Raw genomic sequence first — 27,799 nt, 5'->3', positions numbered from 1 at the left:
TAAATGGAAGTGTTAAATGATGTACTCGCACTGAGCTCTGGTTTCACGAGGATGGACTTCCCGCATTTCCCATGTTGTCTCTCAGTGGTTAATCTCAGCCCAGGAATCTTGGCACACGATTGCTTGTTATGACACCACATAACATTTATAGTCAATGAACTTCCTACCAGGGACATCCTGTTTGGCACCAGTGTTTGCAGAGCTGTCAGCATCAGCCCTGAAAGCTGCAGCATTGTGGAGCTGCCCATGTGGGCCAAGGGTTTGAATGAGCACATTTTCTTCTGATTCCCTTGATCTGTTTCCAGAAAGTGGACAATGTGATGCATTTGCATTCCTCTGAGAGGAGCCAGATCGTGGTTGATTTAATTGTTGACCCATGGAAGACAGGGATGTTTGGGAGGGGAATTAGGCAGAAGAGAAGATTTAAAAGTAACAAAACGAGGTGATGTTCGAAGTGAAGTGACAAGGTCACTTTCCACTTTGATGGGAGCCCCCGGGTAGTCCTCAAATGTTTTGATGGGGTTTTTCATGTTGGGAGTTGGTCCTGGGCCCTTTGCTTCAGTGTTAGGGCGCCAGTTTCTCCCCCAAATGAACTGAGCTTTAAGCTGGCTTTTGTTTGACTGTAGATTATGTATAGAAGTATAATTAACCGAAATGTTGTGAACTGTCAATATATAGCAAAGTTGCTTTGTCGTGTAGCTAAGTCATACGAATGCTTGACAAATGTTACTTGTGGTGGCAATCATCCAAGTATTGCTGGCACCGTGTCTGTACTTATTTCTAGCGTTGCTGCTTGGTTAGTCCTGATTGTGTGCAAACCTCCCCAAGATCCCCTTTGGGTGATATTATTTACAGCTCTAATAAAAAAGGCCTGGGGGAGCTCAGACTTTTGGTTTCTCTAGTGATTTCCCAGGCTGTTGTTATTGTTATTTATGATCTCTGGTTTCTTTGAATTTCAGAATTTAAATACTTCTGTGTGTTATTAATGAAGTACTTAGGCCAAAATGGAACTCAAAACCACTCAGAAAAAGGTGGTGGTGTTTCATTTTTAAAAATTTAAAATTTTTATTTTATTTTATTTATATATATATTTTTTATTTATTTTTTTTGGCTGCGTTGAGTCTTCGTTGCTGCACGCGGGCTTTCTCTAGTTGCGGCGAGCGGGGGCTACTCTTCGTTGTGGTGCGCGGGCTTCTCATTGCGGTGGCTTCTCTTGTTGTGGAGCCCAGGCTCTAGGCGTGTGGGCTTAGTTGCTCCACGGCATGTGGGACCCTCCCGGACCAGGGATCGAACCCATGTCCCCTACGTTGGCAGGCGGATTCTTAACCACTGAATCACCAGGGAAGTCCCAGTGGTGGTGTTTTAAAGGAAAGTTAGGGGCGCCAGCATTCAGGAATTCAGAAGAGTACATTCAAGTTGGCCTTCCTTGTGTGTACGGTTGTGGGAAGTGACCCGTGATATGTGGAAGCACTTACTTGTGGGTCACGTAACATCAGAACACGCAGTTCCCAGGTCACCGTTTACAGATCACTGAACACATACAGGTGTGATGACCAAAGAGTAAGGAGTAAACATGTGGATGAGTTGATGTGTCGTTCAGCGGTTCTGGGCACGCTTACCTTGTGACTCAGACTTCCATGGAAGCAGAAGTCTTTATTAACCAACTAGGATCTAAAGGCTTTCCCTCTAGTGAGATACTGTGGTCACGGACACCTGGCACTTTGCTATTAGCTAAACTAATGAACGTCTCCAAAACTGTACCTAAGGGAAGGAATACTGTCTCAGCCCTTCTAGGGGTCTTCAAATACTTTGTGAGATAATACGTTCTTCATGTAGTGAAGAAATGTTCCTCCTTACAGGTTCCTTACATCAGACCACTTAAAGTGAACCGAGAGCTTCTCTTTAAATTGAGAAATCTTCATACGAGCCCCGTAATGGAACACTCAACACCCAGTTGATCTGTCACATGAATTTCTTTTTTGAATGTCAGTCTTTAAAGAATGCTTCATTTGACACTCACCTGCATTAAGTTTAAAAATATACACATTTCTTTATATTGCTGGCCATCAAATTAAATAAATACATTCGCATAGTTATTTGTTGTTTATGTAAGCAATGCTTGTACAAATACATTTAAAACTTTTTTTTAAACATAGGGTTTTTAACATGGTTGGAAAAAATACATATTTTATGTCAAAACCTTGTTGTTGTTGTTTTTTTTTTTTGGCACTAAATATATTTTAGTGAGTAAAGGAATATTGCTTCTCGTAATATCAAGTAAGTGTATTTAAGATTTTTTTCCCCCAGAGGACAGGCTGCTAAAAAGTGCTGGAAGGAAGCCTTACAGCAAAAAGAAACCATGTTAAACTTAAGGCTCCTAAGAGAGTACAGAAGTGAGTTTGGAAAACGATAGGTGAAAAGGGACCATTACGTGGGAGTAATCAGTCATATTCTTTTCCTTCTGGCTTTTGCCCAGTTGTGATGAACAGAAGGGCAGCCTTTTGTTGAGCAGAGACAGAAAGAGACTAGGTATAAAGAGACTAGCAGAGACAGCAGAGACTAGGTATAAAGAGAGTGCTTTGGGAATATTAAAAAAGGCAGTTTAATAATTTTTGGTCTCTGAGAAGGTGTCAGAGACACGTGTCTTTTATTAACCCTTCTAAAAAGAGGCTTCTTGAGTTAGAGCTGGGCTCGTGCCCACTTGGCTAGCGGCCGAGTTTCTTTCCTTCCTTGCCCCTGGGTGTGGTCATGAGACTAAGTCTTCGATGATGGGAAGTGAGTGGCAGTGCTGTGTGCACTTTCTGGATCAAGTCTTTAGAAAGGAGGTGTTTGTCCTCCTCTTCTGCTTTCCCATTGGTTGGAAAATTTTACCACCTGGAACAGCATCTTGGACCATAAATGGAAGTCTTGTGGTGGAGCCTCTGATGCCCACCCATCCTGGATCGTTCACTCCGATTAGCAGCATGAGAGAAAAACTTCTGTCTTACTGAAACCACCGTATTTTGGGTCTGTCTGATACAGCAGTTTAGCCTGTCCTGACCTGCGTATAATGGACAGTTCTAAAACCTGGAGAAAAAGGCTTCCGAGTTATTTTAGCATTACTTTGATATGCACTGGCACTAGAAGCTGAATGCCCCCCTTGACTGGGTTGGACAGCTTTTAACGTGGATTTGAAAGTGGTTGTCTGACAGGACATGGAAGGAAACTTAAGAATTACTTGGCAAGGGAAGAGATCGATAACGCTCTGGTTTAGAGGTAGCAATATATCTAGATGCTTAAGTTTCTTTTAAAATTGTTCTAAGGAGCTAGTAGGCTGTGTTTTACTCATACTAACTAGGAGCTCAGCACATCTATGTGATTAACTGTTACTCTCTCTGTGAATCTTGCTCTAAGACAAGACGTATTTTACGTTCTATGTATAGCAATGAGGAACTGATAATGCTCGTGTTTTCTTAACTTGAGAAGATATATATTTTATGATAGCTTGCCTAAATTGTAGACATTAAAGGCAACTTGGAAGGAACTGCAGTCTTAGACTTGCTTGCCTTCCCAATGTAGACATAAAGGTGTTTTTTTAAATCATTAGCTTTTATTAAATATCTTAGTTTTTTGGTCTGGGTAGCCAACATTTGGTAAGGTGACTGATACATAAAAAGAAATAGCTTCTCATTCTTCTGTCAGTAATTTATTGGGAATGGGGAAAAATATTATATTTGCAGGTGACAAAACCCAAAAGTGCTTGGAAGTAGTTTTTAGCAAGAAAAGCAGCAGATTTATTTGATAAAATTGGTGGTTCAATACAGTGGAAAAGATGGATTACTGAACAGACTGTGCTGGCACAATTATCTCTTCATCTGGAATTAACGAAAATCTTAAAACTTGAAAAAATAACTTTCAGATGGATTAAAGACTTAAATTTTTTTTATTTTATTGAGGTATTTTTTAATAGATCTTTATTGGAGTATAATTGCTTCACAATACTCTGTTAGTTTCTGCTGTACACCAAAGTGAATCAGCCCTATGCATATTCATGTCCCGATATCCCCTCCCTCTTGAGCCTCCCTCCCACCCTCCCTATCCCACCCCTCTAGGTCATCCAAAGCACCGAGCTGATCTCCCTGGGCTATGCTGCTGCTTCCCACTAGCTATCTGTTTTACATTCGGTAGTGTATATATGTCGATGTATATATGTCGATGCTACTCTCACTTCGCCCAGCTTCGCCCTCCCACCCTTTGTCCTCAAGTCCATTCTGTATGTCTACGTTTTTATTCCTGCCCTGCAACTAGGTTCATCAGTACCATTTTGTTTTGTAGATTCCATATATATGCGTTAGCATACGGTATTTGTTTTTCTCTTTCTGACTTACTTCAGTCTGTATGACAGACTCTAGGTCCATCCACCTCCCTACAAATAACTCAATTTCGTTTTAAAGACTTAAATTTAAAAGAGAAAACAAGTAAATCTTAAAGAAAAGCTGAGAGACTCCATGTACAATTTCAGGGATTGGGGAAACCTTATCAAAGGCTATAAATTCATAGTCTGGTGAAGAAAAAAAGATAGATATACTGGACTACACACAAACATAAATAATTCAATGGCAGAAGATCCCCTAAGCAAAGTCAGTAGAGATGCCGTAGATTTGGAGAGATGACTGGGGTTGATGTCCGTAATAGCCGAGTTCTTAAATATTTGACAAGCCATCCAGAAAAAACTGGGCAAGACATATTCTCATGGGTAATTTACAAGAGAGCAAATCCAAATTGCCAACAAACCTATGAAATAATGTTCAAAGTTTAGCAGTTAGAGAAATACTAACTGAAGTAACAATGTTATGTCACTGTATTAGTTTCCTCTTGCTGCATGACGCGTTACCACAAAACAGAAACACAGTTCTAATTTGACTCAGTTTCCACGTGTCAGGAGTCAGGCATGGCTTAGCTGGGTCCTCTGCTCAGGGTCTTGGAGGGATATAAACAACTGTGGCCATCTTTTCTTTTTCTTTTTTTTAAAAATAGGTGTTGGCAACCATGATCCTTTCTGGAGTTCAGGGTCCTTTTCCAGGCTCACATGATGGTGGGCAGAATTTGATTCCTGCGGCTGTAGAGCTGAGGCCCTCCGTGTTCTTGCTGGCTTTCAGCCGGGGTCACTCTCAGATCTTAGAGGAACCCACAGCTCCCTGCCACGTGGCCCTCTCACAACATGGCATCTTAGTCCTTTAAAATCAGCAGGCGAGCCTCTGGCTCCAGTCTGCCAATAATGGAACATAATCATAATAATTATAACACCGTTGGCATATTTTTTTAAATAGAAGCAAGTTGCAGGTCCTGCCCACACTCAAATGATGTGACTCGTTGGGGGTCATTTTGGAATTTTTCTTACCACAATCACTTCGCATCCATTAAACTGGAAATGATTTTGATTTTTTAAATTTCTTTTGATTTTTATTTATTTGGCTGTGTCAGGTCTTAGTTGCGGCATGCAGGATCTTCATTGAGCCATGTGGGATCTTTTATTGCGGCGTGTGGTCTCTTCGTCGCAGCACATGGGCTTCTCTCTAGCTGTGGCGCGCGGGCTCCAGAGCACATGGGCTCGGTAGTTTGCAGCACGCAGGCTCTCTGGTTGAGGCGCGCGAGCTCAGTAGTTGTGGCCCACGAGCTTAGTTGCCACGCGACATGTGGGATCTTAGTTCCCCGACCAGGGATCGAACCCGCGTCCCCTGCATTGGAAGGTGGATTCTTAACCACCGGACCACCAGGGAAGTCCCCTGGAAATGATTTTTAAAAAAGCATTTATTGCTGGGAGTGGGCAAGATATATGTGTAGGAAAGGGAACCATGACCATTAGAAAGGAGAGTTGTAGCCCTTAAATAAAGTATCTCTTAAAAACAGATAAACTTTTTGACCCAGTAAATCTAAAGCCTCCAGTATCCAGTGACATATGATATAACATTTATTGCAGCATTATTAGCAGTGACATAAAGCTGGAAGCAGAGTGAATGCCCATCAGTAGGGGGAGTGGTTGGATAGAGCATGCTACACCATGGAGTATTCTACTCCTTTACAAAATTAGCTAAGTACCAAGTGACTTGGGGGGATTTCCTAGAGGTATTGTTGAATGAGATAGGCTAGATGGAAAAAAAAAAATCGAATTCTCTGGGTGTGGGGGACAGTATCAACTCGCTTGTATACACATTTTTGTGTCTGGTTGTAAAGAAAAATACGAAGTGATATATACTAGATCTTTTTAACATGGGGGAGGTAGTTGATAAGGATGGAAACAGGGTGCCAAGCAAAAGGAGAAAAGGGAACTTCCTCTCCCCACAAGTCTGATATGTGTGGTATGGTCACATTTGCAGATTTATGTAAAACTTTGTTTCTCTGTGTAAATAATATTTAAAAAATACGATGCCCTTAAAATTGACTAATACATGGGAATATTTCCGTTTCTTTGTATAGAACGTTCACAGTAGATAATGAATATTTACAGAGTGTTTCATTTAGCTTTTATATGTTTTCCGTTGTCAAAATGTAATTATCTTAGAGTCAATAACTCTGTCATTTAGCTGCCTTGAGTATAGAACAGTGTAGCGGGAAAAGATCAGGGGCTGGGGGGGGGGTCTGGAAATAAGGAATAGATATTGTTTAGACATTTTTTTTCTTTTTTTTTTTAGCTCTACTAGGATTTAAGCAAATACATAGCTCTTAATAAAACTGTGACGTCTAGTTCAAAAGTTGTTTCTATGTCCAGAGTTAAATAACTTTTTATTTCAGCTTCTGTAATCCAAGTTATAATTTTGACGGATCTTCTGCAGTGAGGGTTTTACAGCACGTAGTGGAACTAATTTTTAAATGCATTTTATTCTAGTGTCTTTTTCTGAAGAAGAGAAATATCAGCTGCGGAAATTTGTCAATAAATCTTACCTGCTGGACAGGAGAGCCTGTCGTCAAGTGTACTACAGCTTGATTGATATCCTTCTGGCATATTGCTATGAAACTCGTGTCACCGAAGGAGAGAAGAATGTAAGTGCGTGTGTGTCTGTGCAGGTTGGCATAGACTGTTGTATGGAGTAAACTGTATTAATGTCACGAGTGAGACCAGTCGTGATTAGTTACTTAGTGACGCTCTGGGTGGAGGTGCACAGGTGTGTTGGTGATGGGTACCAATAATGTTTTTATTTGGTCTTTTTTTCTTCTCTCTTGGCTTTAGTCTCTGCCAAATAGCAGAGTATGGAAGTAAAGCTGAGGGTAGAGAAAAAGGATATCCTGAGCTCTCATCTCTTTTAGGAGATGAACTGACCAAATGAGAGGGCTGTTGCTACATGACATTTGACATTGGCAAGGGGTAAACTTTACTATAACCATTTCTAGTCTTTCTCTGACCTGTCCGTTAACAGACGTAAGGTATAGTATTTTATAAAGAAAGGAATGTGACGCGTTTATCTGCAGGTGTTCCTCAATTTTTTTTTTTTTTTTGCGGTACGTGGGCCTCTCACAATTGTGGCCTCTCCCGTTGCGGAGCACAGGCTCCGGACACACAGGCTCAGCGGCCATGGCTCATGGGCCCAGCCGCTCCGCGGCATGTGGGATCTTCCCAGACCGGGGCACAAACCCGCGTCCCTTGCATCGGCAGGCGGACTCTCAACTACTGCGCCACCAGGGAAGCCCTCAATTTAAATAGTGTGTGTACTTCTGAAAAATTATATATAGATCAGATTTTAAAAACCTGGATTGTATCTTTTTGGTATTCAGTGAAATCCTATTGTAAAAGTAAATCCTTTTGTAAAGTATGTTGTTTCTTAAATGATCTTTTTTAAAAAGTATAGACTATACTGTATTTCTTCTTAAACCACACTTGATTTTGTAAATGAAGAGTTAACTTCTTTCTCATCTATGTCACTGATTGCATACATTTAAAACAAGGCTGGAAAACAAAACAAAACAAAACAAAAAAACTTTCCAGTTAATGTGTCCCTGCATCTGTATATAGTAGTCTTTGCTCTAAGGGATTATTTTTGAGCTGTGCATATGCTTCCCTGTTTTTCATTTATTTATTTTATTAAAAAATTTTTTCAATTGGAGTAAAGTTGATTTACAGTGTTTCAGGTTTACAACATAGTGATTCAGTATTTTTATACATTTTATTCCATTTAAAGTTATAAAATATTGGCCATATTTCCCTGTGCTGTACACTATCTTTTTGTATTTATTTTATACATAGTAGTTTGTACCTGTTAATCTCCTGCCCCATCATGCCCCTCCCCCTCCCTCTTTTTAAATTACACAAATAATTCATATCATTGTAAAGAAAAATACACATAGGAAGAAAATAATTAAGATTTCCTGTCATCTCAGCCATCGGAGGTAGCCACACTTACAAGGTGATGTTTCTCTCCTAGGCTTCTTTTGTTGTGTATGTGTATTTACATTGGGTTATAATGTATTTACTATTATTTAACCTGCTTTTCTCACTCACCATCATAGCATGAGCATAGTGTTAGGATAAGGATTTGATATGGGCCAAACGTTTTGCTGCTGGGATTCTGAAAATTTCAAAGGTGACTTTTGAGATTTGGATTTGTCTCCAAAATGAATATTAATGAGTGTAACAAGGGCATACTATAACTGAAAATGGATTTTGTTTCCGCTCATCTTTGTAGAATACCATAATCAGCGAAAATGTTTTCGTTGACAAAAAAGTGCTTCATATTGCTTGAGAAGATGAGTGAGAGTGTTTAGTTACGCTCGATATAACTTCGCATTTTTGATTTGATTCTTGGATTCACATATTTGAAATCATGAAGTCTTGCAACTTCAGAATCTTCTCTAGAATGCACTTATTCTCACAGGCATTCTCTGAAAGGCCAAATTCTTGAGCAGCTATCTTAAGTGCCAGAAAGAGCACTTCAACATTATCTTTGAGTCTTTTGGTAGATTATTTATAGCGTATTTGGGAGGCAGGTAACCTAGTTCAGAAGGACAGAAAATGAGCACGCATTGCTTTGCTTTAGTTTCAAAGTCCTTGCTTATGTGTTCTTGTGTTCTGGTACTCTTATCAGTGCAACAGCTTTACTTTATAAATTTCCAAAGTAGACCGAAACTTGCCTTTGATCTCCTTGACATCAGTAAAGCCATTATTTTCTTGCAGTCATAGATGCTTCTTAGGTTTTTACATATGTCAATACTATTTATATACTAGTTGAATAAGTGGATATATTTGCTTTAGTTTTGAATGACTTTACCTCTAATGTGACACTATTCTTTTCTTCAAAACAAATAAAGGTTGAGTCCGCGTGGAATATCAGAAAACTGAGTCCAACGCTCTGCTGGCTTGAGGTATGATTGTCAGTTGCAGTTGTTTAGATTTTGTTTGTTCAGAGTTATTTTTTTGTTGTTATTAGCTCATTTGGGGTAATTCAAGCAATTCCTCAACTTTTTAAAAGAGATAGCTTTATTGTACAAAGTTTTTTTCCATCTTTTTAATAAAACCGATTTTATTTGTTACTGTTACTTTAATCATGGTACGCTAATAAGGCCAGCTGTAGGGTATCTTGGAAGTTCGGAGAAGGAACGGGTATACTGTCCGTTGCAGGAAGATGTTGGGTTGAGTTTGAGGCATGTATGTAAGTCGGCATATATTGGGGCTCAGAGCTCAAAGATGGGCAGAAAACCTAGGTGATACTACTATTAAGTGTCACTTACCACCAGAAGCTGTGCTAATAAAGCTTTTGTGTATATTACTTCACCTCTTCCTTTCTATTGAAGTGTGTGAGATAGAATTATTGGTATTTTACAGATGAGGAAACATAGATCATATAGCTTAAATAACTTATCCTAGGTCCTACAGTTAGTATGTTTAGATCTGGTAACTCTTATAATAGAGTAATAATTGCTTTTATATCTATTTTGTAGAAAATAGTTGTGTAGGGCTCACCAAATATAGCAAAGAATGTTATCTTTAAATTTACTAGTTTGGGGACTTCCCTGGTGGTCCAGTGGGTAAGACTCCGCGCTCCCAATGCAGGGGGCCTGGGTTCAATCCCTGGTCGGGGAACTAGATCCTGCATGCATGCCACAACTAAGAGTTCGTATGCCGCAACTACGAAGTCCGCGTGCCACAGCTAAGAGTCTGCATGCTGCAACTAAGACCCGGTGCAGCCAAAATAAATAAATAAATATTTTAAAAAATAAAATAAATAAATTTACTAGTTTTGAACACACTGTTGTCCATCAAAGCAGAAGCTTTAAAACAGTGTTTATTTAAACAGTTGATCATTGCATCATCTATTAAGGCAACTAGTTTTGTTTCTGTTTTTTTTCCAGTTTGAATCCTAGACAGTGTACATTTTAAGTTGGAAAATCAAAGTTGTTTCATGGCATCACTTTATTCAAATAATAGATAACATGTAAACAGGAACTGAAGCACTTAACTTTAGCAAAGAATCTTGCTATTCGTGAATGTCCATGAACCAACAGCTTGACCAGTGTCCTCTTCTGGGAGCTTGATGGAGAGTCAGAATCCCATTCCAGACCCTCTGAGTTAGAATCTTTAGCAAGATCTCCAGGAGTTCATATGCATATTTAAGATGGAGAAGTGCTGTTCTCCAGACTTCCCTTGAGTTCTACATATTTCCATAATCAGCATATAATGGAGAAGCTGGCTTTTGTAATAATTGCATTGATTATTCCAATATTGAAAACAAAGTAGTTGGGGACTAGATAATTTCATAGTTTAGTTATAAAAGTCTGCATGAAGAGATCCACCTATTTATGATTTTATTTTGACATTTTTATTGCTTTTGAGATAACTTAGAATTGCCAGACATGTAACTAGCTCTGTCAAACTTCTATAAATGTTTAGTTTTTTGCCAGAATTTTTTAGAAATTCATCATTCCTTTTTAGATATAAAGTATCCTCTGTTGGGTACTCAGTATTCATAATCAGATCACTCATTTGTTAAGGATGAAAATACATGGAAGTGATATATACTCCCTTACTTTTAATTTTATATTTTAATTTTTATATGTGGGTTACATTTTTAATGCATTTTTAATCAAAACCGAATTAAAAAACAATTTTGTAGAAAATTGCCTTTGTTTAGTGTTTTTGGTAAGTTTTGCATTGTTAATGGTATCATTACCATTCAGGATAAAGCCTTTTTTCCAGAAATGAGTAGTTTTCTCTTTGAAAAGTGAAAGCAAATTACTGAAGTAAATACCATGTATTACTCATGCCTAAAGCAAAAAAACCCCAAAAAAACAAAAAGTCAAAAGAGGGGGAAGGGGGAACTGAGAACACACTTCACTAAAGAGTTCTATATTTTTCATCTGCATTATCTCGAATGGTCCTAAAAGACAAAAACATGAAACATATATCATTTAGAAATGTCTTTTATGTGCATCTGTATTTTGTTAGTGCCATGTGTTTTACATTCATATTGGTAATTCTTAAAAGACTTTTTAAAACTTTCCTGCTATGTATGTGATTTCTAAGGAGCATTTGTGATACGTTGATAAAGTATGAGAAATTACAAAGACTGAGATAAAAATTTTATTGTAAGGTTTACAGAAAGAGTCTCACTTCATGGCTTTGTATTTGTCTTCCACTTGGCTTCATGTTGATCCAAACTTAGTTTTTAATTGAGAATAGTTTTACATTTCATTGTGTGCTTTTGTTTTGTGTAATATGGAAACGATTACTCATTTAAATGATACTTCACAGACTTGGACTAATGTTCATGAAATCCTGGTGTCTTTTGGAAGAAGAGTTTTGTGCTATCCACTTTACCGCCATTTCAAGCTGGTGATGCAAGCCTACAGAGACACTATAAAGATGTTGCAACTAGGTAAGATGTTATTATGCTTGCAAATTTGAGAGTGAAAAGTTAAACACTTTTAGTCTGTGAGGATATAATCATGATTTTTGCTTTTTTTTTTCCCATACAAAAAGAAGTAATGAAAATCATCCCATCCAACCCCTTTTCCTCCCAGGTATTGTATAAAGTAATAGTCCCTCCATATAGGTGTATAATCACACAGAGAAGTATGGTACTCTTTTCAGAGAGGAGTGGGGAGGGTAAATAGAGACAGTTTTCCAAACCATCTTGTGTTATAGTAGATTGTAACGTGCAGTATTTCTGTGTCATTCAGGTGCCTATAATTTTCTAGGCATTATTCTAGGATTGTGAGTATAATAATAAATAAGTTCCCTGCTCCTATGAAGTTTATGGTTTTGCCAGGGTGACGGATGGTAAGTAAGTAAGCAATTCCAACATTGAGTGAAAAGTTCTCTGCTGGGGGAAGGAGAGTGATCATAGGAGGGGGCATGGAACCTGGACTTGGGAGATCAGGAAAGGCTTCGCAAAGAAAGCGCAGCTACTCCGAGGACTTTTGACTATTGCTATATCAAACCTGAAAAGACAGATATTTGCTCTTTTTAAGGATGTGGCAAATTCTAAGCTCTGAAACAAATTCCAAAGTGCCTCTAACAGCATCATTGGATTAAGTATATAGTTTCCAAGGTGATGACTTTGAAGGGGCAACATCCATTTGCATGTCTTAATTCTGGCACATTTATTCAAAAGTCACTTGCTGTACTTTATGGTCGTTTCTTGTATTTTTCCTCCGAGAGTCTTATTTCTTTGTCCTTAGATAAAAATGCTTCTGGGGGTTTAGTTTTCAGACTTGAGGATAAGAAGGAGAAAGAAAGGAAGAAGTTCTTTCCTTTATATCTAGGTGACTTCATTGGCTTAATGGGAAGAATCACATCTCTAATGTTTTGTCCCTCCTGGAGGTTTATCTCGGTTTTTCTTTGACTTCTGTGTAACCTATAGTCTTGCTCTGGGGGAAAAAGTCATGTTTGAAGTAGATTCTTTCAAAGTAGATAATAATTGTAAAAGTGAATCAAGGTTAAATGGAAGATACTTTTTTATTAATCCTGTTGGTTCAGACTGGCCATATTTTATTTTAAAGGATTGTTGATTATAGGATAGCAGAGCTACTACCTTTGAGGAATCTGTCTTCTTTAACAGTGGGAAACAAACTGCTTTGGTTTTTTTTGTTTTTGTTTTTGCATGTTCTTTCTTCTTGCCTTCTGTCCAGGATATTTTTTGAACTGCAAAAATTACCTTGAAAAATTAATCTACTGATTGTTCAACTGATTGTTGAACTTGAGTTACATCACAGTTAATTTCTTGTTTAAGTCATGCTAGATTATCTGCGCATCATTCATAGATTTAAACAGTGAGAATGCAGTTGGTGATTATCTTGTTATATCGTGGCTTCGAGATGGAAAACTGGCAAAACCCCCATGTGCATGTGCGTGCACACACACGCGCGCACACACACCCTCTTACTTGTTACTTTTCATTCTGGGAAATAATGTAGTTCTCTGCATTTTTATTTGAAAAGTAAGCAGTGCTGTGATTCATAACCAAAAATAAATTTGATTGCCTTGACTTACACTGTAGTCAATTACTCAGAGTTTTAGTAGGTTGAAATTGAAAATTTAGACTTAACTTTCCATCATTATCTATCTGACAAAAAATAGGCTTATCAGCTGTGTCGTAATAGCAACAGAAAACCTGAGGTAGCACGCTGAAAATGAATACCAACCCTCTATAAATCATGCACAGTATGTTCTGTGGCTAATTTAGGTTGTGGCTCGTTAGTGCTGAAACAGAGAGCTGGATTGTCTAGAGTTCACACCATAAGCTAAGGGGATGGCAAGTTCTGGATGAGGATTGAAACCTTTGTTCATACAGGTGGGTGACACTGGGATGCCTTTAATGCCATGGAAGAGTCTCAGTTGTTTAGACACCTTATAATTTAAGTGCAGGTAGCTCTGGTTTAGCATTTAATGTTTTCCAAGAATGAATTCGTGCCTACTTATTCAAAAGAGTGATCACACTTTTATTATAAAGGTCAGTATAGTGCTTCCATAGTTGAAAGTAATAAATAAGTCTTGCCCCAGAAGAAATACCAACCTCAAGTGAAACACGCTTCCAGAACCAATGAAGGAAGGCTGGTGTCAGAATCCACAGAAGATTGACTGAGAGCTAAGTTTTTAAACAGCCATGAATTTGCTTTACGTGACTTCACAGAGGCCTTTACAAAGATTCTTTACTGGGCCTTTGGCTTTTTTCAATTTTACGTTCTTTCTGCTGTACCTTCCCCACCCCGGAAGATGTACATTCATCTCTCACTGTTACCGCATGTCTCGCTCAAATTCCTGCAAGGCCAGAAAACCTACTTTGTCCCTGTAAGTGTTATTTTAGTGCTTAACATAGGGCCTTGCTTGTGGAATTGCTCTCCCTGAATTGATATTCTTGGGGCACATGATCATCCCCATTTTTTCTATCTGTTCCTGTCTCTTTAGCAATTTTCACTTCCTCCTCCTTGTTCCATTCTTTGGGGAAGAGTGGGAAGAATCCTTCATGGAAGCATCACTTAGGTGCTGTTACTCACTGAAAAATCAATGAACAAAAGGAACCAAAAGAGAGCAGCTTTTCTAATATGTTTTAAGAAATTTTATTCTCTTTAGAAGTGACATAGTTTAGTATTTGATTATACGTTGTTTATACAACTTACCGTTTGTACTCCTGTCTATGTTTCATTCAGCTTTCTAAAGGGATTCTTTACTCTTCTTTTATACTCTTGTGCCGCTGTTGAACATATAATGTAACTGTTAGATTGAAAGGGCTAAACTTCAAGGGGTAAAAGGGGAAAAACTTAATTTTTTTCTCCCCGTTCCCCCCTTTGAGCTCATTCTGTGGAGTCTTTCTTTGATTGTTTCTGGATGGAATATGTATCCTATAAATATCACATCACACACGTATATCCTATAATATATGATATTCTGTAACTTTTTCTATTGCTTTAGATTATAAGAGGAGTCTGATTTCAGTACTCAAAGTGTTTCCTTTGAACTTGATTAAAAAAATAAATCTTGCCTTCCCCAGCTCGGGCCTGCGTCAGGTTGGGAAGCCAGCAGTGGCGAGGGGCCCGTTGCCCTGCTGCAGAGCACTGCTTGCTTCCAGAGCTGCCCTCCACTCGGCCGTGGGCTGTTCCTTCTTGCTTCTCCCTGGGGGCCTGTGATCAGGTTCGGGTCAGACACCAGGCTTTATATCCCCACAGCTTCCGGGCCAGGTAGGTTACGTTCTTCAGGGTTCCCCCACAAAACCCCCTTTCTCTTGGGGGTTTAAGGTGGTAGGAAAGTACCTTCTCCTCTCCCTCCTGAGTGGTGGTAGAAACCCCATAGCGCTCCAGCCACCTTATCCGAAGAGACTTTCTGGACCTCTTTACACTTAAATTCCCAGAGGTGAATATTGTTCTAAGGGGTCATAAATCAGTTTTTGGTTAGTGTCTCTACAAGCTTAGCACAGAGGGTTTTAGCATGTCTTGTTACTATATGGGAACACTCGATATCTCTTTTGTCCTTTGTGAGCCTTATTGGAAGTGAGTCAGAGAGAGTCCTGCCTTAACGTGCTAGCACAGTAGGCATTCTAGCTGCAGCGCCCTGTTGACTTCTTTCTGTGTGCCAGCGCTAGGCTCAGTTCCTCATTTCATCCACACTGTCTTCCTGAGAAGTCGGGATTTCTGTCTCCATTTTGCAGATAGAAGACAAGCTCAAGGAAGTTCACTCTACTTGCCCAGGGTTACCCAGCTAGGAGTTGGCGGAGCCTGGACTGGACGCCTGGTCTGTCTAACTCAAAGTCTGTGCCCTTTGAAGTGTTGAAATAGTTATAGTAAAGGAAATTATATGAAGCCAGGATTCACTTCACAATAATCCACAGTGGGTCGGGGGAAAGTGGGCAGGGTGTGGAGGAAACAAGGCTGGCCACGAGTTGGTACTTGCTGAAGCTGGGTGATGAGTACTTGGGGGTTCACCGTCCTGTGGTCTCTCTTTGTACATGTTGTGATCTTTATTTATTTAAGTCTGGACTCTTAACCCCTATACATCTGTGTTTTAAATTTATTCACCATTTTGTAGAAAATATTGTACTTTTTGTTCAGACAGTTGTATAAATTTTTTTGGCTAATGAAAACACACATTTGAAGGTAGTATTATTATTATTTCTGGTTCTGTTTTGTTTTTAGGGCTAACCAGAAACCTGCCTTTCCATGAACATTTGGGGTCTGATGCCTAGTGGCTGCATGGCAGACCATAACCTAAGAAACAGGCTTCTGGAGATTAGTTATTGTTACCAAGTAAAAACTGGCATTACTTCATACAATTAATAACCCTTACATATTAGTCTCACTGGGCTCAATAATCAATTTTTCAGAAATGACTGCTTTACTAACCTCCTCTGTAGATAGTTGTAATAACACAATCAATGTGAGAGAAAAGAACCACAGCACAGGACTTGGGGGCTGATCTTTTCCTTTAAGGAAAATGATAGTTCAAGAAACTGAGCTATGGCCAGTATGTTGTGTGAGCTCTGAGTCCTCACGCAACCTGGAAGATGAGTTTGTTTTTAGTGTTTGAATTCTATTTAGTCAAAAGTCCAAGTGCTGCTTTTTACTTGAATTGTAAGGATTACTCTAACTTGAAAACTAGAAGATGAAATCACTAGGAGTTTTCGGTGTTGACATTCATCTGTATTTCATTTTTGTGGCTTCTCTATTAGGGACATTTTAAGGAACCATTAGACCTTTTAGTTTTTCCTCAAGTGCATTATGTAAAATGATTTTGAGGGTTATTCAACAAGTGTTGGTTGAGCACTTGCTATGTGAAGGTGCTGAGCTGGGTCTGAAGATCCAGGAGCGAGCAGGAAGGATGCGACTCGCACTCAGAGAACTTAAAATTCTAATGGGGGCCCTGGAATAACACAGCTACCAGGTTTAAAAAAAAAATTACATTCGTAATGAGTAGCTCAAAGCAGAAATACAGCGGGCGAAAACATAAAGCCAGGAAAATTGGCTGAGCTTTAAGTCACGTAAGACATTGAACCTCCTACAGAGGGGAGCTTCTGCCTTATTTGACTTCAGATTATCAGTCCTCAATTTCCTGTTGCTCTGAAGTACTTGTACATTGGTTGATGCGTCCATCTATTTATTCATTCAGTAGGTATTTTGTCAGTACGTACTAAAAAGCTATTTATTGCGTACAAAGCACCCTGTACGTACGAAGAGCAGCAGAAAGCTGAATTAGATTCCTGTACTGTGTTTGGGAGCACCTGCGTGAGTAGGGGAGCTAAGATGTCCATCACAAATATAAAATACAGGGTAGGCAGTGGTGAGCACCTTACACGAAATGCCAGCTAAGTAGTTCAAAACAGGGAGAGGTGACATGTCATTGGGGATCAGAGGAAGCTTCATTTGGGACATGAGATTTGAATTGGCACTTGAAGGGTGGGTAGTATTGGACATAGGAGTAGGAGAAGTGTTCTAAATATTGTGAGTGCGGGGCATGAGGCAGTTCATAGAGGAGCATGATTTCATCAGTGAAACTTGCGAGTTATAGGCTCTCTGACCCTGAGATTTGCTCTGCAGCCTCTAAAACTAGTTGACAGTTCCTTTCCTACCTGAGTCAGCTGGTCTCCAGAATTGATTTCTCTGCTTCCCTAATATGATCACTTAATTCCTTGCTCCCCAGCCAGGAGATGATAATTCTTTCTGTTTTCTTCTTCATTCTAAATTGTGCTCGAACTTTTCATTTCCTAGTCAATTCCCCATCACAAAATGTCTCAAAGAATGGAACAACTGTAGTGCTTTCAGGAAATTTCAGTAGCATGGAATTCAGATCAAATATTGAAGTACTTTTGGTACCTGCTTTTGCTGACTGCTTACTTGCATACCAGCTAACCTAAGAAAGGAGGGGCTTCTGAGCCCTGGTGCGTGGGAGCTGCAGCTGGAACGTGTGTGGGAAAGAGTAGGACTCTGCTGGGAGGTCCCCATGTGCCAGTCTTTGGCCTCACTCTCCTGGGTTTCTTCCACCAGGCAAAGCAGATTTCTTTTACTCACACCTCTTCATCAGAGCCTAAATCTGGGTTCCCAGTCTTAAATTGGCACCTTCTTGGTATCTATCTGTATTATTTACCCTCAGAGCATTTGCGGGTTTATACATACACTTTTGTTTGGAAGGATGCTGTGTATGTGCATAAACATTAAAGGGAGCAAAATCAAATTCTGATCAACTCCATAGACACTTGTTTCCTCTAAGGATCCTGTTAATCATTAAATATTGTTAATCTCTGAAATTTTTTTAGATTGCTCACGTCATAATCGCTAGGTTATTACATTTGTATAAAACATTCTTTGTTCCCTTAAAATACTCTCTAGGGGGCAGCATTTCCTGTATGGTTTACAAATGCCTTTTAATTGCCGCAAACGATTAAGGTCTTATGGTTATTCTGCTCCAAAAAAATCACTTAAAGTATCTTACGGGTGGGTGATGGCTCAAAATCCACTGCTGATCTCTTAAATATTTACATATATGTGTGTGCGTGTATATATATATATAGATAGATGGATAGATATAGATATATACACACATATATATACATATATCTAATTTAAATCTACATTGTATTTCCTGTACTATTTATATAAGATTTTTTGTTAATTTCTGCAGTTTCTGAGCTGAGTGGTGTAAAAGAACCCCCAGGAGGTTAGTTACATGGTTTGATATTATGGCTTTTAAAAAAACTTCTCTGGTTAGTGCCTCTTTTAATAAATCTAAAGTCAGTTTAGAGATTTTTTTTATGGATCTATTTTTTTTAAGGAAGTAACTGTAAGTTTACGTTCTTTAAGTAAGCGGATAAAGGCAGGAAAATGTATATATTTAAGACAAATTTGGGAGAACAAAGAGAAAATATTTTATTTACCCTAATGAGTGAAAGTCCTGTTGCATGGTGATACTGAGACCTAGATGAAGTAAGTTGAATAATACTTTATATGTTAAATGGAAGTCATGGGAGAATCCTATTTTTGCAAGTTAGGGTTTCTTTCAATAGGAATTAATACTGAAAAGTAACAAGCAGGCAGGTGTTTATGCAACAGACACAAATCAAATCCCTTCTCAGTGCAAGGCGTTAAAGGAGAATCGTCAGAGAGTTATGAGACTATATATGCCTTGACCTTGGCTCTTGAGTTTATTGTGTAACAGGAGTGATAAGACAAAAGATAGTATACAAAATATAAGGATTTGTAATATACAAAGGAGAAAAATCCCTTAAGAAAATACCTTACCTACCACCCACAGGCCAAATCCGTGCTGTATGACTTGTGAGTTAAAAATGCTTTTTACGTCTTCAAATGTTGAAAAAAAATCAAAAGGAAAATAGTATTTCATGACACATTTAAATTATGTGAACTTCAAATTTTGGTGCCCAGAAATAAAGCTGTATTGGAACACAGCCATCCTCCTTCACTTGGGTATTGTTTATGGCTGCTTTTGTGATACAGTGGCAGACTTGAGTAGTTGCAACAGATTATGTGGCCTGCAAAGGCAAAATATTTACTCTCTGGCTCTTCAGAGAAAAAATGTGCCTCCCCTTGCTATAGGTATACCTGACGTTGGCCCTCGAACAACGTGGGTTTGATCATGGGCAGGTCCACTCCTAGGTGGATTTTTTTCCGTAGGAAATACTGTAGTGCTACAGAGTCTGTGGTTGGTTGAATCTGTGGATGGGGTGGAACTGCAGATACAGAGGCTGCCTATAAGTTACATGTGGATTAATCCCTTCGTTGTTCAAGGGTCAGCTGTGTACGGGATTGGAGGGGAACCCTCTGCAAGTGAGCCAAAGTCTTTGGCTGCCTTCCGTTCCAGGTAGTAGCCAGTATTGAAGGGGATCCTGTCAGCTGTTTCTGTCCTCCCCACAGGATGAGACAGACCTGAACTAGTTCGTTCCTGTTAGAGTAGGTCCTTCAACATTAGGAGAAACAGAGATGCCTGCTTGGCCAAGCAGGCGAATGAATGAGGGTGGCAGAGTTGAAGAAACATGGGAGCAATGAGGCCTGTGTGAACTGGAGACATACATGCTCCATCGGTAGCCTGTTGTTGCCATGTGGATATGTAGAGTTGCCACCTTTAGGGACTTAAAAAGAAGTGGAAAGTCATGATCTTTAATATAAAATTGCTCAAAAGTTCGAATGTGAACAATGATGTGAAGATTTAATGTGATACTATAAGAGCCATGGCATGTCTGGGCACCCAGGTCAGCCTATGTGGGCCATCAGTTTATGATTTCGACTCTAGAGCAAGCTAAGTGCCAGCCTGATTTCTCACACCCTCTTGGTCCTGCCCGTTTCCAGCTGCAGTGAGGCCTTGTACCGGGTCTCTGCTCCTTCCGTCGCAGCTTGAGACCCAGTCTCCCCCTGGTGTGGGCTCCAAGATGAGGTGGGGAAGGAGGTAGAGGTCCTGCATTCTCTTAAGTGACTATGACCAGGAACCTTAAAAGAGCAGAACAGAACAAAACCCAGATCCCTTACCTCTCTTTCTACTTGCTATTGTATTGCTACCCTCCTCAGCTTAGCCTGATCCGGGTGGAGGGGATGAGTCCCCGGATTCCAGTACCATGCCTCCTCACTCAGACTCCAAAGGGTGCTATTGATACGGGGGAGGGGAGGGGCTAGACAGGGCAGAAGCAAACAGCCTGATGCGTGAGGTGCATGGCCCTTATTACTTCAAGAATGTGTAGGATTTAGAAAAGAAGTGGAGGAAGGTATTTCCTGAGAAAGCAGAAAGTAAAGAAAATCAGGGAGAGGAAAAGAAAAGAGTTACACGTTAAGAAATGACACATATTCTGCTTTGTCTGGAGGCCTGGGCTGTGAGGGGAGTTGAAGGAAGAGGCGGGAGTGGTGTGTTGGGGAGCACGGTGGAGAGCCTGCAGTGCTTCCTAAGGAGACTGGCTCTGATTTTTTTTTTTTAATAATTTTTAAAGGTTACGTTCCATTTACAGTTATTACAAAATATTGGCCATGTTCCCCGTGTTGTACAATATATCCTTGTAGCTTATTTGATACCCAATAGTTTGTACTTCTTGCTCCCCTACCCCTATCTTGCCCCTCCCCCTTCCCTCTCCCCACTGGTAACCACTAGTTTGTTCTCTCTGTCTGTGAGTGTGTGTCTTTTGTTTGTTGTATTGTTTAGATGTCACATATAACTGATACCATACAGGATTTGTCTTCCTCTGAGGAGACTAGGTCTTATTCAGTGAGGGACCACTGCAGAGTCTGGCGTTGGGGTCTGTGACAGGCCCATGGAGTCACATTGATCTGGCAGAAACACCAAGTCATTGCAGGGGGTGAGATTCGAGGTGTGGAGAATAGAGGAGACTGCCATTCTCACCTGAAGCCGAGTAGTTTGGGGACAGGTACTGGGTCTGGACTGGGGTGCCAGCAGTGGTGCGGAGGAGGAAGGAGTACGTGGGCACGTGCTTTGCAGGTAGAAGGGTAGGAGCTAGTCAGGGGAGTCCCGGGACCCTTGATCCCATATGACCTGATGTCCTCCTTCCCTTGTCATCTGTAAAGTGCTTACATGTCCTTGTCTCGCTCAATTCCCACAGCAATTCTGAAGAATTTCCCCTTTCCATCTATAGACCTGGAAACAGATTCAGATTAAGTACCAAACAGCTAAGAAATGACACCAAGGCAAGCAGATTCTGGGCTGTACAGCTGTTCCACAGTGCAAGAGTTACCATTGTTATTTTTACTTTGTAAAGAAATGAGCTAAGAACTGCACAAGATTATTTATGTGTAGCTTTTTAATGATCTTTCCTTAGCCTTTTAGAATTTTGAGACTAGAATTCTAAGACCTTAATTTCATAAAGTTTTTATGTAACTTTTTAATATAAATTAAACTTACATGTAGATAGAGATACGTAATCATCTTTACTAGATTCTGTTTCCAGTACACTGATTAAAATGTAAAGAAGCGTAACTCAGTTCTCCCAGTATGTAAACCATTCAGCCATCACAGACATTCTCAACTGTGATACAGTGAGGGTGTCGAAAGGCTTTGGTTTTTTTCCTTTTACCTTGACCTGGTCAGTATTTCCCATCACCAAAAGGGACTCACTCGTAAGTCTGGTCGGACTGGGTTTGTTTTTCCCCTTTGTGAGCCATTTAAGGAATCCAGTTGTCTTTCTTCCTATATGTTTCTTCTTTCTGACTGCATGTACAGTCTTAGTTTTCCCAACTGGAAACTAAGCTAATTCCAAAAAAAAAAAGTCAGAACTTTTCATATTAAGTAATAGCTCCTGGGAAAATGAAGTATAATAGTCTTAATTAAAGGAGCAATGCAAAGAATTTATTTTAAATTGAGCTACCAGGCATTGAGATACATGCTGTATTCATAAGGTGGAATAGTTGAAATAAAATTTTATCCACAGAATTAAGAAGTTTTAGGTGCTTATGGATTTTTTTGTTTTTAATTCAGGTCTACATTGCAAGTGTTCCAAGAGCTTTTTTCCGTGCATGTTCAACTTCTTAACCTTTCTACTTTTATACTTACTGTATAGATGGGATTTTCTTTTTTAATGTTCTACCTTGAACTTGGATGCCTCACTCTTAACTGTCTGAAGAAAAATTAGTCATGCTGCCATTATGTAATTTTGATGACATCCGGCCATGTATTTCTAAACTGACACAACTACTGCTTTGACAGGTGACTTAAGGAGGAGGATAGAGTGAATGTCCAAGCTGTCCTTTCAAACCAGCAAATCTGGCAGGGACTGTTAGAGCAGAAAAGGCAAAAAGCAGCCTTGGGTTAAATTCATTACTTGAACTTCTGATGGTGTGGTGATAGAAGAAAGTTGGCACAGCTACATCCTTTTCTTGTCAGGGAATAGAAATAAAAAGGGGAGGCAAACCCATTGTATAGCCCACATCTGTCATGACATCATGGCTTAAGTGTACAGATCACAAAGGTGTTACAACTAGTACGTGTTAACTGAGCAATTTGACCAGGTGCTTTTAAACTTAGGTTCTGTGTGAGCCAGGCTACATTAACAGCCAGCCTTTACTGAACAGGATCCTACAGTTTGCCAGACATTGTTCTAGACCCGGGAAGACAGATGAGAAGCCGTGTTCTTTCCTGTCAAGGAGGTTGCCACACAATGTGATAAATAGTGACGCTATATATTACGCAGTGGCTGGGAGGCAGATGTACCTGTTTTCATCCTGACTGTTGCTTCCCAGCTGTGATCTTGGCCAACTCTTTCATTACATTGAGTCTCAGTTTCCTCATGTATGAAATGAGCAAGAGGTCACCAACTTTAGTAGGGTTAAATGATGCAGCGTATGGAGAGTACTTGGTGCAGCAGAAGTGGGTAGCTATTAACTACCGTAAGGGACAGTGTGGCAGGCGTTATGGAACAACTCAAACCGGCTTGGGTCGGGGTAGGGGTTGGGTGAGTGGGAAGCCAGTTCCTAAGGAAGTATATGCTCATTTTGAGACTGGATGGTAAGTTAGGTTTGGGTTGAGGTTTGTGCATTGCAGGCAGAGGGAACACTTACAGAGTGTATGTTTGCTTTGTGTTGATTTTGTTTGTGGCTATACAGACAGTATATGTAATTTTAATAACAAAAAAGAATCTAAAAATTTATTTAGGGCTGTGAATTTGTGCTCAAAATAACAACTATCATGGCTTCCAGTATTTGTTTCTTATTACAGCCCCAAAATGTAAGAGCTTAAATGGCATCTGAGAAAGTTGAGGATAAAAATACTAAACAGACTGAGAAGCTTTCATAAAGTTAAATTTAACGCATGTTTGTGTTAATTGTTAGGGACTGGACTTTATGCTACTTCCTAACAGGGCCCGATATTGAAGCAAATTACCACACTTCGATTCTCTTAACTTGGATTAATTTGACACAGTTCTTCTCTGTCATGTCTTTTTATGGTCAGATGATCTCTGAAAATTAATGTTAAGAATAATTCATGAATTATCCCTCCTGATAATGTGGTCTCATCAAAAATCCCAGAATTCTAGCCAGATATCTACGAAGTTATGCATTTTAGCATGATAGCCCTGTTGGCTTTCATTTTGAGATGATTTTACAAATGAAGACCAAGCAGTGCTTTCCTCCAGGTGTTTTGAATAACCACTCTTTTTCCTTTACTCTTTTTGGCTTCTTGTCTTGTATGGCTCAGACTTTCAAGGACAGAAATAGCTACCCTGAAAACCACAGCCATATCATTGCTATAATGTACCAAGAGTTGAAAAGAAATTCAGCTCTTGCTATATAGAGTTAGCAGTTTTTATTATTTTTTTTCTATGCTGGCTTTTAGCCAGTGGAAACATCCACTATCCTTTTAATCTCCTAGAGATGGGAGCCATTTCTTAAGAGCCTTCAACCATGAGCTTGGTCTGTCAGTGAGCAATTATGGCCAAACCTCATCGGCTAATAGGAAGATTTCAAATAGCCAGTGGATTCTAATTTAGAACAGCTCAATCTCGTCTCTGGTTTAAGATATATTAACCTGAGATGCCGCATCTGTCCAGAACAGGAAAGCGCATTGTTCTTAGTTTACGTTCCCTTTAAAGAAAAGCTGGAGAATGCGTAGCCAGAGACTGTGTTAAATACTGTTTACTGCCTACCTGCTTGTTACTATCATCCTTTTTTTTTTTTAATGTTGTTACCATGTTTCTCTGTTGTCATTAGACAGTCATTTTCCCTGAGGTAAAACGTTTATGGCACTTGTCATTTATATGCCAGGTCACTAGTTTTAAACTGCCTTCACTGGTTTTAGACTGTCTTGGAGAGATCTTGGTGTCAGAAGTCTTTGCTCCATGGATAGGGTTGGCTTCAATGAGGACGAGGTTGCGCATAGAGAATCCCTAACTCTTTGGACAGGCCTGTTATTGCATCTCTGTGGTGAAAATAGTTACCATGGTTACTGTGCAAGGTACCTGCTTTTTCCTGCTCTGGACCAGGCAGTGAGCTGGCAAAAAACGGTCACTGTCCCGCAGTGCCTTTGAGCAGAAATGAATCTCTCAGATTTAGGCCTGAGCAGTTTTTCAGGCGCATGGGATGTGTGATGAGCCCATGACTGGATACAGCCCCACAGGAGGCAGGTACACTGAGTCCCCTTCTAACCACTGGCTGTGTGACAGCCTGGAGGAGGGCCAGCTCTTTCCTTTGCTGATAGCTGTTGGGTAAGTGGTTGGCAACCTGAGAGAAGGAGCAGTCAGTGCAAGAGAGATGTTATAAAAAAAAAAAAAAAGCTGCATGCTTCCTGAGCTTCCTGGCTGTAATGTAATAATCTATTGATGCTGTAGTCACCTATGGTGATTTAGTGGGGACACACGAGGTCAAGTATGGCCTTGGGGTGACAGTACACAATGTTGGGGGCAGGATGGTTTTAATGTACTTTTTGTTCTAGAGTGTCAGCTGCCGGGAGCCTACTTTTCTTTTACCTTACTTGTCACACAGCACACTGAAAATAGTTTGAGAATGAAAACACAAGCTTTTGAAGAACGCGTAACTTTCTCTTTCAAAAGTGCCTCGCGTGTGATTTTCTAGAATCACCTGATCTAAATGTTGCTTCTCAGTTGTGCAAAAATACAAGGTAAAGAAAATTGAAATAGGAATTTAAAAATTTTAACATTCTTTGTCAGTATTTCAAGGGTTAGCTATGTAGTCAGGAATGTCTGACTTTTTGTTAAATAGATAAATGTTTATTGTGCAGAATTTTGAAAATAGGGGAAAGTTTAAAGAAGAATAACTGTAATCCCACGTGTGAAACAATGCCTGGCACACACCAGGTCCTCACACATTTGTTCAGTGACTACAGAGACGAATACTATTAATATCATTTGGGGGTGTTTATGTTTAAGAGTTTTTTCCATGTGTATTTGTCTTTTTTTTTTTTTTTAAGAAAACAGGGATCAAAACATGTAAGTACAATGCAGCTTCACTTTACATTTGATTACTTTGGGTGTTGCTATTATTATTATTGTTGTTATTTTGTGATAACTGGAAGATTTCAACTTACCTGTGGCCCTTAGCAAGGGACAACCTCACTTTAGGCATGTCTGCAAAACGAAACTAGGAATTTTTTCTTTTAATTTGAAGATTTAGTTGGCTTTATTCAGTGATTCATGAATCGGGCAGCATCCCATCTAGCAAGTATCAATAGAAGAGAGCTCCTCTAATTTCATTAGGTAACGGTTGCAATGGGTTCTCATTAAATATGTGACCTTAATTCCACACTCCTTTTCAGAAAACTCTCTGGTGTGTAGGGTCTTCTGTCGCCGCCGTGCACACCTGCCTTTAGGTGTTGTCCCCACAGTCCTGCCTGACTGCGTTCATCTCCTGCTCTCTGTCACAGCCTGGCTTCTCCCAGGCTCGCCCGTGTACTCCCTTTGTTCTTCTCCTGGAACCATCTGCTCCACCTAAATGGTCTTTTTCTGTTGTGCCCCAAACCTACCCTGTTTTAAGTCCCACTCTGCTCCTTTTCACACCGCCCTCCAAGATGGCATACCTACCCCTTTTCTTCACTTACTGAATTATTTGCTGTGAGGCCCAGCTCCAAGTCCTGGATTTTCTATTAACCCACTTCTGTTAGTAAGGCATGTCCTCGAGAGGCAGTATTCAGGGGCATCACGCTATAGAGGAGCTTATACAAGCTTCAAGTGAATGGTTTATTTTTTGGGTAAAGACCTATGGCTGACTTTTAAAACTTGAAGTTAGTAGTTGTCATAAACCCCCCTGTCCCCCTCCCCACAAACAAGCGAGAGAGAGAGAGAGAGAGAGGGAGAGAGAGAGAGAGAGAGAGAGAGTAAGAAATTGGCATACCCTTGCCCTGACATTTTTTCTCTGTTGCAATTTAAACTGTTCCAAAAATTCTCACACTTTAGTTAGCTCACCCTTGATTTTTTTCTGTTTGGATAACACGGCTAACTTGGTTTCATCGGTTTTGTGAGTTTTGATTGTATTCTCTCCTCCTGTCATCAGACTCTGCCTTCTAGGCCTGGGGCGTGGGGGGATCCCCACTCTTCCTTACGCGTAGTTGCCCTGGGCCGCTTTGATAAGACGCAGAGACCTTGACTTAACCAAGTGTAGTTTTAGGCCTTCTAAGTATTTCTTTTAACCCGTTGAGCAGTGGAGCGTTTATTGACATTCCTCCCCTCTGCGTATGAGGAAGCCACCTAGTGAAAAATTTTGAAAAAAACATGGCCCCTGTTTTGAACTTACTACCTGCTTAACTCAAATAATAAAAACGTGATGTAGACCGAATGGCCCAAGAACACATGGGTAGCATAGCGGGTAGCTTCGGGAGTCAGTAAATTAAGAATTTGGATCCTGGGCCCTCCACTCAATGGCAGTGTATCTTAACGGTCCTTGAGCCTCAGTTTCTCCTTCTGTGAAGTGAGCAAAGGAGGTTATGAGGAGAATCAGCCGAGTTTCCTTTCCATTTCTCTCCTTTGCAGGGTTTAGTAAGAGCTCTGACGATTAGGGAAGTCAGTCAGGGCTTCCTGCAGGATGAAGGCTTGAGCTGGGCTGTGAAGGCAGGCTAGGATCCCTCCAGGTGGAACAGAGAGGAAAAGGCCTTCCAGGTGTGGGGAAGCAGTTGAGCAATGGGCCACGGACAAGTCCACAGAGTCTTGAAAGCAAGCGCAGGAAGGGCCCTGATGAAAGCAGCGCATCAAAATGCAATGTCAGAGGGCTCAGCGGGAGAGAGTCCAAGGGATGTGGAAGAATTTATAATCTCCGCACGAGTGAGGATGGGTGGTCGGGGAGTGGTGGGGAAAGGGCAGCTACAAGAGGCATTTCCAGAGAAAAGTCGTCAGGGCTTGGTGTGTGAGGCTAGGGGATGGAAGACATTGTGAGGCTTTAAGCAGGTGATTAC

The 27,799-nt window shown here is 40.1% G+C and overlaps 1 protein-coding gene across 1 annotated transcript in view; it reads left to right on the top strand.

Moving 5' to 3' along the window:
• The window catches only part of SHQ1 (SHQ1, H/ACA ribonucleoprotein assembly factor), an 89,108-nt gene that overhangs the window by 24,042 nt on the left and 37,267 nt on the right, over positions 1 to 27,799 (top strand). The window contains 3 exon segments of the mRNA XM_029243675.1: positions 6,866 to 7,020; positions 9,280 to 9,333; positions 11,720 to 11,843. Of these exon segments, the coding sequence (XP_029099508.1) occupies positions 6,866 to 7,020; positions 9,280 to 9,333; positions 11,720 to 11,843 (333 nt within the window).

Source organism: Monodon monoceros, unplaced genomic scaffold (genome assembly GCF_005190385.1).
Source record: "Monodon monoceros isolate NGI ecotype Baffin Bay Population unplaced genomic scaffold, NGI_Narwhal_1 Super_Scaffold_3, whole genome shotgun sequence".
Taxonomy (NCBI): Eukaryota; Metazoa; Chordata; class Mammalia; order Artiodactyla; family Monodontidae; genus Monodon; species Monodon monoceros.
This window is presented reverse-complemented; position numbering and strand designations above follow the sequence as displayed.